This window comes from Triticum aestivum, chromosome 5B (assembly GCF_018294505.1).
Source record: "Triticum aestivum cultivar Chinese Spring chromosome 5B, IWGSC CS RefSeq v2.1, whole genome shotgun sequence".
Taxonomy (NCBI): domain Eukaryota; kingdom Viridiplantae; phylum Streptophyta; class Magnoliopsida; order Poales; family Poaceae; genus Triticum; species Triticum aestivum.
The window spans coordinates 522,797,769-522,809,703 of record NC_057807.1 but is presented as its reverse complement, the minus strand read 5'-3'; the positions used below and the strand labels follow the sequence as shown (position 1 = coordinate 522,809,703).

At 50.3% G+C, this 11,935-nt stretch overlaps 1 protein-coding gene across 1 annotated transcript; it reads right to left on the bottom strand.

The window, feature by feature from the left end:
• Window positions 1–4,684: 4,684 nt before the first annotated feature.
• Window positions 4,685–6,163, bottom strand: LOC123116725 (putrescine hydroxycinnamoyltransferase 3-like). The gene has a single exon (XM_044537645.1). It carries the CDS (start codon window positions 6,057–6,059, stop codon window positions 4,755–4,757), a length of 1,305 nt encoding a protein of 434 aa, XP_044393580.1. The 5' UTR covers window positions 6,060–6,163; the 3' UTR covers window positions 4,685–4,754.
• Between the last annotated feature and the right edge of the window lie 5,772 nt (window positions 6,164–11,935).

Below are 11,935 nucleotides of genomic sequence, written 5' to 3'. Positions count from 1 at the left end.
GTGAACTTCGTAGGCAGGCACTCATGTTGAAGGAGAAGAAAGAGCGGGCGGAGAACCAGGAGAACAAAGCCTTGGAGGAGGCCGAGAAAACGGAATTAGAAAGTAAAAAAAGCGGGAAACGAGTTGCCCAGCTCGGGGAACAAAGTAAACAATCGATTGCCCCGCTTATAGTGAAAGCCGCCGGTCCGGATGACCCCGATATCATAGCAGCTGCGGCAGCACATGGATTGACTGTAACGAGTGCCAGAGAACAAGCGGCCAACTTAGGTATTACTCTTCGTGAACTGTTAGGCCTTGATGAGGCGCCAGTGAAGGAGGTAGTAATTACATATGTGAAGAATGGGCCTCTCGTCGAGCCTGCGCAGGAACAGGATCTACCTCCACAAATGAAAGGTCTGCTGAAATGGTACAAGGGTTACATAAAAAATAAAAACGCCAAAGAATATATTTATGCGGAAGTTAGATATGAGCATCACTTCAAACATTACTATGTACAAATTCATCTGAGTGAATTGTTCCAGCTTTTCAATCTGCGCGAGCTCGACAAATCTATCATCAGTTGCTACGTTCTGTAAGTGATTTATTTCTACCCCATCTCGTTCATATTGCCTGCACTATATATATGTCCTAACTATATTGTTGTGTCCGCTATTATACATGCAGAATGAAGATTAAGGAATGCAGAGTAAGGAACATCCATAATGTTGGGTTCATTGACCCACACATCGTTAATGGATATGTGTTGGAGCATCACCCCGCCGACATGGAGGCAGACCTGTGGCAGTTTCTTACAAAGCAGGAACTCAAAAGTGATATTCTATTTCCTTACCATTTTGGGTGAGTGTTTCTGTCTTGAGCACATTCTCTTTTGTTTACTCCATGCATGGTATGTGGCCGGCTAATCGATGAGTTATGCATGACGTACTGTGCATGTATCGTGTCCGCAGGTTCCACTGGATTCTGCTAGTAATTAAAGTTGACACCTCAGAATGTCTCGTCCACGACTCTCTGAATAAGGATCCAAAGCTTTGGGTCGACATGAGAAGAATGCTGCAGAAGTAATTATTTTCATTCATTTGCGCTCTATATCGATCGGCCTATTTCGTTCATTTCCTAATATCAAGTAACTAATAACTCTCTTGTTCATTTAATTTTCTTTGCCTCGTAGGGTTTGGAGACGGTTCGTAGATACAAAGGTCGGTGAATTCAAAAAAGAGCTAGAATTCAAAAGGGCAAAGGCTAAGAATGGTGAGGATATTCAGCCAGCGGGGACCAATCTATGTGCATACTATGTCTGTGAGATGATCCGGAGATACACCTCTGAGCGGGTTCCGAGTGATACCAATGCTCAGAGGAATAACCTCCGGATGATGCTTAGTCCAGAAGCTCGCTTCCGACCACTTCAAGAGGAACTAGCTGGATGGTTCAGGAGGGAAGTCCTCCATCCTAAAGGAGAACACCATTACGAGGACGTAGAACTTTATATGCATTAAATTATGTATGGAAACTTGTTCAAAATTGTATATGGTCATCCGATGATATTGAATATATATTGTATATTCCTCTTGAATTCTTTTTGGTTCTAATTTCAAATTTGTTTGAAATTGTACATTCATATGCATGTATGTAGTACCGTAGAATATGTGAAACTCCTTCAAAATTAAAATAAAGCACAAAAGAAATAAAACAATACATATTAAACAGAAAACAGGTTTAAGGGGGGGGGGCTAAAACCCTAAACCTGCGGCAGCCTTTAGTCGCGGTTGGCCAGAAGAACCGCGACTAAAGGTCCTCCGCCCCGACGGCCACCTGGCGCCCACGTGGACGGGCCTTTAGTCGCGGTTCTTAAGCAACCGCGACTAAAGGGTGGGGCCTTTAGTCGCGCCCGTTCGGTCGCGGTTGCGCAACCGCGACTAATGGCAGTTGCGAACCGCGACCAAAGGCCCTTTTTCCACCAGTGGCATGTATTGTATATATGATAGAGAAAAAAAGACATCCAACCAAACAGTTCGAACACATGATCTAGCTTACAACAACCCACGCTGATAACCACAAGAAACAATGTCTACACCAAATGACCCAAGAAAACATCAAGCATAACTCTAAGAATAAGCAATAAATTGTTATTTTTTCTTGGCAGTCGCTGAACAAACAAATTATTACTACAACATAGTGATCTTATTTGAACCTATTTTTTATATTCATATGAACCTATTTGTTCTCAGCCCACTGTGATGTAGTATTACATTGCTTATTAGATGAAGAACAACTTATTTTTTGGAACAAGTTATATATTTAAAATGTCTTTTTAAAATAGACCGAGAAATAGTTTAGTTTTCAGTTGACTAAGACATACACTCCGGCCTAAACAAGACGTCACTAGAAGAGCAATGGAACTTTTAATCCAGGACCATGTCGATTTCAATCCTCCTGAACAACTGCGCATGGATGCACCATGTCTCGTTTCACCGAACATTTGTATAGCTGAAAGAATGGTTGTACATCCGTACATGTGTTGCAACCTCCGCTCACCAACCCCCATTCACTGCCACATGCTTTTGAGTTGCCCCAGGCATCCTGATCGGCCAGATTGGACACTTTCTTCCCCTTTGGATGGACATCGATGAAATTAGAGTCCTTTTTCCAACCAAGAGGTGACTGGGTAAAAAGTTATATGAACGTGGGATACATGATGTAGTCCCCATACAGGCACAACTTATGTTGCGTCTGCTAGTTAAAAAGTAAAATCATTGACCCTAAAGATTAACAGAATCACCAGAAATGGATCGTTATCTGCATGATAATTTGACTAGTATGCGCTCGCAATGATTTCAACCGCACGATTCAGATGGACGTAATAGGGTTTCAAATAGTGGTGGTCGCATGGATTATGCTCTAATTTAGTGTCCTCGTGAATAATGTAATATAAATAAAATTAAGTAGATATTTGCGAGTGTAGCTTGGTGATAGAGCAAATGGGTATGTGTGACGTCACATGGCTTGTATTCATAAAGATACAAATCTGTACTACACAATTATTCATATTAAATCTTTAACAGACATTTTAACATCAATCGTGGCAAATTTTATATCCTTATTTAACAATTCAGTATCATAGAAAACATGAAAAGACCATAGATGTAGGAAATATTGCTAGGAAAATTTATAAATGATAGCAGATAAATACATTCAGGTTATGGCAAGGAAAGAGGAGACATATTGCTGCGATGACATGGCGGAGACCTCTTGGCAAGATTCCCTGAACCTATGTGTCCAAGCCTAGAGTCGAAGACAATGTTTCTAATAGGTAAAGTAGAGGAGTGATTCTTGTGACTAAATACCTTCTTGTTTCTCGAGTCTCATATTTTCCATAGAACCGACAAGGCCACTGAGAGCTAGATATCGTTGTCAAGGTTTGGAGAAGTGGAGAGAACCCAGATTAAGTGTGCCTAAAGGGGCACCAGGAGTCCAAGGTTGGTCCAAACATTGGGCGCATAAGCGTAATTATTTGCATGTTCACAATTCGTAATACCACCCGGTCACAGAGTTTTTCACCTTTTTTATAAAATAACCGAATTCAGGTTTTAAGGGTGATTTCATATACCGATGTACTCTTCCAATTATTTCATAAGACCATGAAATAGTTTTTGTTTGGAACTCTTATCATTATTAGGATGAAATAAGTCATAACCAATTCTGTATGGCACAAAATACACTTCCATTTTTTAAAGCCAGTCGATTTTAAATAGTTTTAAGGAAAATTTTGTAATTAATTCAGCAGTTTTATAGTTACGGCAGTATCATTTAGGATTTTGGACACCGATAACTATCACACGTGTGACACAATGGATAGCCGACCACACGACTCGTTCGGTTGTACCTAGAAGAGAGCCCACACGACCCTATGTGGGCGAATATTAAAACTGCCCACACGTTTGGGCGCAGTTACGATGGCTCACACGATCCCGTGTGGCAACTGCTCACCCCCATCCTATGAGCGCGAACGTGTGTGTAATCAACTTTAGTTACCATATATAATTAATTGTAGTTCCCATGTCAGCCATGTATCACTAAATCTAGTTGTCATGTGTAACTAATTGAAGTTGCCACGTGTGATCATAGTTGCCATGTATGATCAACCGTAGTAGCGGTCTGTGATACTAGTTACCACATATACATAATGTGTAACTAATTGGAGTGGTCACGTGTGGTTAAACCATAGTTCTCGTGTATGGTCAGCCATAGTTGCCATGAATGGTCAACCATAGTTCTCGTGTGTGATTCACTAGTTGCCACATATGCACACATGTAGTTGTCATCTATCACCGTGTGAGCGTCGTGTGGGCGGAGAGCATTTTTGCCCACACGACCGGGCGAGCGTCCTGTGTCCGTTCGGACGAGAAGCACACACACGTGTGAGACTAAATGATAACCCCCACATGATGCTGGGTGCTTACATGGCTCTCTACCAAGATGGCAATTGCATCAATATTCGTGCAAAATGAATCGAACGACATCAAGTGACTGTGGGCGTGTTGATAAATGCCACATGAGTGAGTGTTATCATTTAGGATTTTTTTTGAGAAAATTCGTGTTACTTGTACAAGATAACATCTGTGTCCATACATTAGCACTATACAATTCTCAAAAAGAAAAAAGAGTACACATTATTTTTTATGCCACCCTTTCAATAAATAAATGAACTAATGTATGCCTCACTCACTGTTTCTTCGACAAATTAACAGTCAGGCCACCTACTCCATGGAGTAGCAGCATTCTTTGAACGCGTGGAGGTTCTCTTGGAATAAGGGTACGAAGGCATCGACGCTGCCGTCGCCGAAGTTGGACGGCGCGAGGAAAAGCATCCCCTCCGTGGGGAAGTATGCCGGCATGAAATAGCTCGGGCTCCCCGTACCGAAGTCCAGCTCGTAGAATGGGAACGTCAGCCAGCTGTCCACCTCCACGTCCGGGCAGTGCGCGTCCTTGCACACGGCGCTCCGCGCGAGCCCTTCCTTCTCGGCGGCGCCGGAGCTCGCGAAGTCGACAAAAGATTGGAAGTAGGCACCGTCCACCCTCGCCACCTCGTCGTGGATCACCTGGGCTGCGTGCTTCAGCGGCCGGTTCAGGAGGTCGCCCACCGTGGAGCGCGGGAACGCCCACAGGACCATGTTGCCGAAGTACTCCGCCGGCTGGCCGAGCCGGTGCCGGCCGTCCACGGACAGCCGGATCTTGGAGGTCTCCTCGGGGCTCAGGTCGCGCGCGCGCGTCATGGTGCGCCACAGGTGGGCGAGGATGGTCTCGAACCGGCTGAACGGCCGGCCGCGCCCTTCTGACGCCTTGGCGCGGAGACCGGCGATGAAGTCCTTGGAGAAGTGGGCCTTGTGGATGACGATGCTGTTGGCGGCATCGCCGTGGTGACCGACCACGTCGGTGGGCGACGGCAGGTAGTACTCCCTGTTACGGTGGTCGTGCTCCACGCGAGGCGACGACCGTGGCTTGAAGAGGTCTTTGTGGTGATGCACGGGCGGGAGGCACATGGGGAGTCCTCCAGTGGCGCGCCCCCAGGCCACGAGGAAGTTGCTGGTGGCATGGCCGTCGGCGACGACGTGGTTGGACGTGAACCCTACAGCGAGCGAGCCACACCGGAAACGTGTCAGCTGCAGCAGCACGACCTCCTGGTGCTCCGCCTCCAGGTCAGGATGCAGCTTGAGCAGCTCCGGCGTGGGCTTCGAGGGCGCCATGTCGACGAGGTCCGCGTCCACGGACGCCTCAATCAGTCGCGCGCCACGGTCGTTGAGGATGACGGAGGGCGTGCCGTCGGGCGCCTGACCGAGCTGCCCAGCGAAGGCGCGGTACTGGGCAAGGACCGTGGCGAGGCCGTTCTCGATGGCGGCCGTGGATGGCGCCGGCGCGGCGAAGGCGTAGATGATGGCCATCTGCATCTCGAACGTCACCCCGTCGAAGATGGACAGAGGAATGTACTCGGTGGCCGGCATCGGCGCTTCGCCGGCACTGTAGGCAGGCTTGACGAGCTTGGAGCTCAACACCTTGACCTCCATTGCTGTGTATCGGGGCAGCAGTTTCTCTGTCGCTAATCAAGTTTGATCGGCGAGAATGATCAAAAGTTTGCAACAAGAGAGCTTGTACGTGGAGGCTTTGCTTATTGCTTGCCGTCTTGTACTCTTGTGTTCTGTGTATGATCTGGTGGTTGTCCTCATGCTGGTCGTAAGATTTATAGGAAGTCTGGAACACGCTCGCGGGAAACGGTAGCCGGTAGGTGAAATCAAACCCCCGTAAGTGTAGTTGAGACTTGACCTGGCCCGCGCGCCTATAATCCATGCTTGTGTTTTCACTAGTGAACGGCTGTTACCCAGAACGTGCAAACGTCACAAGTTCGTACTGTTCCCCTCATGGCGTTGTCGTCGAGATTAAGTGTCTACCGCGGCGTTGTACTCAGGCTTACTTGTATTATTTCTAGGCAACGTAGTCGCGTGTAATTATATTGTCTGGTTATTCAGAATATGCTTTGTAAGAGGACCTCCTCACTACCTTATATCGTTCAGCCGTATACTTTATTTATAAAGCGGTGCGAAAGTCTGTCCCAAGAGTTTGCCTTCAATAAAACATTTTTGTAGAAGAGATGTTTTGCCAATACAATAATCGTTGTATTGATTGGTGTTGATGCACGTATATATAATACAAGGAAAGGCCTCTACCTCAACTATACAAGACTAGGAGGTGGGCCACAACTCCAATACACGTGCAGTACAAAATACATACTCAACACCCCCCTCCCCCCCCACCCCCCGGCATTCGAAGCGTCGCCGGAGACACAGAGACTGGACCGAAACTCCTCGAAGACGGGAGTAGGCAATCCCTTAGTCATCACATCAGCAAACTGTTGCATCGTCGGCACATGAAGAACCCGAACACGGCCAAGGGCAACCTGCTCGCGCACGAAGTGAATATCGAGCTCAATATGCTTCGTCCGTCGATGGTGTACCGGTTTGGCGGAGAGGTAGACCGCGCTGACATTATCACAGTAGACAAGAGTGGCCTTGTGAACATCACAAAGCAACTCCTGGAGCAGCTGACGTATCCAAGAGCACTCGGCCACGGCGTTAGCCATGGCGCGATACTCTGCCTCGGCGCTGGAGCGGGAGACCGTGGGCTGCCGCTTCGATGACCAAGAGATCAACGAGGGCCCAAGGTAGACACAGTAGCCTGACGTAGAGCGTCGCATGTCGGGGCGGCAGCCCAGTCAGCATCGGAGTAGGCCACGAGGTCGGTGGAGGCGGAGGCCGTCAGGGTGAGTCCCAAGGACATGGTGCCGCGTATGTAACGGAGAATACGCTTCATCAGAGTCCAGTGAGAGTCACGCGGGGCGTGCATATGGAGGCACACCTGCTGGACAGCGTACTGCAGGTCGGGGCGGGTCAGCGTCAGGTACTGTAAAGCACCGACAATAGAGCGATAAAATGCTCCATCGGACGCAAGAGACCCCTCGAGAGCAGAGACCTTCGCCTTCGTCTCGACGGGCGTGGGTGCCGGCTTGCAGTTAAGCATACCGGCACGCTCCAGGAGCTCGTGGGCGTACTTCTGCTGATGCAGAAAGCAGCCGTCAGGCCGGCGGACCACCTCGATGCCAAGGAAGTAGTGCAGGGGCCCCAAGTCTTTGAGGGCGAACTCATCACGAAGACGAGCAGTCAGCCGCTGACGAGATCGGGGGCGGACGCCGTGAGGATGATGTCGTCGACGTAGAGCAGCAGATATGCAGTGTCAGCTCCCTGATGATACACGAATAATGAGGCATCGGAGCGAGTGGACCGAAAGCCCAAAGACTGCAGGAAGGCTGCGATACGCTGGTACCAAGCCCGAGGCGCCTGCTTCAACCCGTAGAGAGAACGAGAGAGCAAGCACACAAAGTCTGGGTGCTCGGCGTCGACGAAGCCAGTGGGCTGCTCACAGTACACCTGCTCGGCAAGGTGGCCGTGCAAGAAGGCGTTGGAGACATCCAACTGGTGCACAGGCCAGGCGCGCGAGACCGCCAACTGGAGCATGGCGTGGATCGTGCCCGGTTTAATAACCGGGGCGAAGGTGTCGGTGAAGTCCACGCTCACGCGCTGCCGAAATCCGCAAACCACCCATCGAGCCTTGTAGCGCTCGAGAGAACCGTCCGGGTGAGTCTTGTGGTGAAACACCCACTTGCCAGAGATGATGTTTGCACAAGGGGGACGCGGAACAAGCTGCCACATGCAGTTGCGTTGTAGGGCGTCGAACTCCTCCTGCATTGCAGCTAGCCAGTGGGGATCCCAAAGGGCAACGCGAGCGGAGGTTGGGACGGGTGATGGTGTCAACGTCGAGGTGGTGCACACATACTCGTCGGCGGAGTAATGCGTGCTGGGCCGAAGAACTCCTGCTCGGGCATGGGTGGTCACACCAAGTGACGGGGCAGCAGGGCCGGCAGGTGCCGCGGCGACGGGGGCACCCGGTGCAGTGATGGGGGCCGCGGCCATGGAGGGGGCCGCGGCGGTGGTGGCGGCAGAGGCCGCAGCAGCGGCAAAGCACGCAGTAGCAGCGGCAAAGGCGTGGGCCGTGGCGGCAGCAGCACCGGCCGATCCGGCGGCGAAAGAGGCGACGAGCGAGGATGACGTTGAGCCCGTCGCAGGGGTGGCAGGCGGGGTGCCGGGCTCAACCTCATATGAGGGAGAGGGGACCCAATGGCCCGCTCGGACTCGACCTCGGGGGAGGGAGTCACGATGCCAGGTGGTGGCGGCAGATGACGCCGGGCCGGGGAGGCCGCCAGGGGGTGCCGCCGCGCATCGCTCCATGAAGGGGGTGCGGGGGTCGGTGCCGAAGGGGCCAAAGCCAGAGAACCTGGAAAAAAGGAAACACCATCTCGACAAAGTACACATGCCTCGAGGTGTACACACGATGAGTGACAGGATCATAGCACCGGTAACCTTTAGTGTTAGGAGGGTAGCCAAGGAAGACGCATGGGACGGATCGTGGTGTGAGCTTGTGTGGCGTGGTGGACGCGGTGCTAGGATAACAGAGACACTCGAAGATGCGGAGACCATCATAGGACGGTGGTGTGCCAAAGAGAAGGTGGTGAGGGGCGTAGTTCCCCCGAGGGCGACAAGGACGAATGTTAACTAGGAGAGTGGCGGTGGCGAGAGCATCGGGCCAAAACCGAGCGGGCACGTTAGAGTGAAAGGGTAACGTGCGAACGCAATCATTAAGAGTGCGGAGAATGCGCTCGGCGCAGTCGTTCTGCTGTGAAGTGTATGGACAGGTCAGACGAAAGATGGTGCCATGAGAGGCGAGAAGCGTGCGGAGAGTGACATTGTCAAACTCTTTTCCGTTATCCATCTGGAGTGCGAGTATGGGGCGGCCGAATTGGGTGGTGACATAGGAATAAAAGGCGGTGAGTGTGGCTAAAGCATCGGATTTACGACGAAGGGGAAAAGTCCACACATAATGAGAATAATCATCTAAAATCACCTAGTATAGATAACCCGTGTTACTCGCAACAGGAGATGTCCAAACGTCACTATGAAGTAATTGAAACGGAAAAGTGGAAACTGAAGAAGACGCACTAAAGGGAAGTCAAACGTGCTTTCCTAAGCGACAAGCCTCACAAGAGTGCTCGGCTAGCTTATTACATGAGAAAGAGAAACTCCTAAGAATTTGACGTAAAACGGTGTGGTTGGGGTGACCCAAGTGGGCGTGCCAAAGGTCAACGCCGGCGGCAAGGGCGACGGGTGTGGAGGTGGAGGCGCCGGCGTGCACGGGGTAGAGCTCATCGGGACTGTCACACCGGTGAAGGTGTTGGGGAACGTAGCAGAAATTCAAAATTTCTACGCATCACCAAGATCAATCTATGGAGTAATCTAGCAATGAGGGGAAGGAGAGTGCATCTACATACCCTTGTAGATCGCTAAGCGGAAGCATTCAAGTGAACGGGGTTGAAGGAGTCGTACTCGTCGTGATCCAAATCACCGGAGATCCTAGTGCCGAACGGACGGCACCTCCGCGTTCAACACACGTGCAGCCCAGTGACGTCTCCCGTGCCTTGATCCAGCAAGGAGAGAGGGAGAGGTTGGGTAAGACTCCGTCCAGCAATAGCACAACGGCGTGGTGGTGGTGGAGGAGCGTGGCACTCCAGCAGGGCTTCGCCAAGCACCGCAAGAGACGAGGAGGGAGAGAGGTAGGGCTACGCCAAGAGAGAGGAAAACTCGTGTCTTTGCAGCCCCCAATACCTCAAGTATATATAGGGGAGAGGGAGGGGGCTGCGCCCCCTCTACGGTTCCCACCCCAAGGGGTGCGGCAGCCCCAAAACCCATCTAGGGTGGCGGCCAAGGGGGGGAGAGGGGGAAACTTGCCCCCCAAGTAAGGTGGAGGCGTCCCCTCCCCAAACCCTAGGCGCCTTGGGCCCTGGTGGGGGGGGGGGGGGCGCACGAGCACACCTGGGGCTGGTCCCCTCCCACACTTGGCCCATGCAGCCCTCTGGGGCCGGTGGCCCCACCTGGTGGACCCCCGGGACCCTCCCGGTGGTCCCGGTATGTTACCGATAGCACCCGAAACTTTTTCGGTGACCAAAACATGACTTCCCATATATAAATCTTTACTTCTGGACCATTCCGGAACTCCTCGTGACGTCCGGGATCTTATCTGGGACTCCTAACAACATTCGTTAACCACATACATCTATTCCCTATAACCCTAGCGTCATCGAACCTTAAGTGTGTAGACCCTACGGGTTCGGGAACCATGCAGACATGACCGAGACGTTCTCTGGTCAATAACCAACAGCGGGATCTGGATACCCATGTTGGCTCCCACATGTTCCACGATGATCTCATCGGATGAACCACGATGTCGAGGATTCAATCAATCCCGTATACAATTCCCTTTGTCTAGCGGTATAGTACTTGCCCGAGATTCGATCGTCGGTATGCCGATACCTTGTTCAACCTCGTTACCGGCAATTCTCTTTACTCGTTCCGTAACACATCATCTCGTGATCAATCCCTTGGTCACATTGTGCACATTATGATGATGTCCTACCGAGTGGGCCCAGAGATATCTCTCCGTCACACGGAGTGACAAATCCCAGTCTCGATTCGTGCCAACCCAACAGACACTTTCGGAGATACCCGTAATGCACCTTTATAGCCACCCAGTTACGTTGTGACATTTGGTACACCCAAAGCATTCCTACGGTATCCGGGAGTTGCACAATCTCATGGTCTAAGGAAATGATACTTGACATTAGAAAATCTTTAGCATACGAACTACACGATCTTTGTGCTAGGCTTAGGATTGGGTCTCGTCCATCACATCATTCTCCTAATGATGTGATCCCGTTATCAATGACATCCAATGTCCATGGTCAGGAAACCGTAACCATCTATTGATCAACGAGCTAGTCAACTAGAGGCTTACTAGGGACATGGTGTTGTCTATGTACCCACACATGTATCTGAGTTTCCTATCAATACAATTATAGCATGGATAATAAACGATTATCATGAACAAGGAAATATAATAATAATAACTAATTTATTATTGCCTCTAGGGCATATTTCCAACAGTCTCCCACTTGCACTAGAGTCAATAATCTAGTTCACATCGCCATGTGATTAACACTCACAGGTCACATCGCCATGTGACCAACATCCAAAGAGTTTACTGGTGTCACTAAACTAGTTCACATCATCATGTGATTAAGACTCAATGAGCTCTGGGTTTGATCATGTTTTGCTTGTGAGAGAGGTTTTAGTCAACGGGTCTGCACCATTCAGATCCGTATGTACTTCACAAATCTGTAGGTCATATTGTAAATGGTGCTTCCACTCTCCACTTGGAGCTATTCCAAATGGTTGCTCCACTATACTATCCGGTTTGCTACTCAGAGTCACTCGGATAGGTG

Bases quoted from the DNA above. Each gene is read 5' to 3' on its own strand.
- LOC123116725 (XM_044537645.1), bottom strand. From the start codon at position 6,059: ATGGAGGTCAAGGTGTTGAGCTCCAAGCTCGTCAAGCCTGCCTACAGT.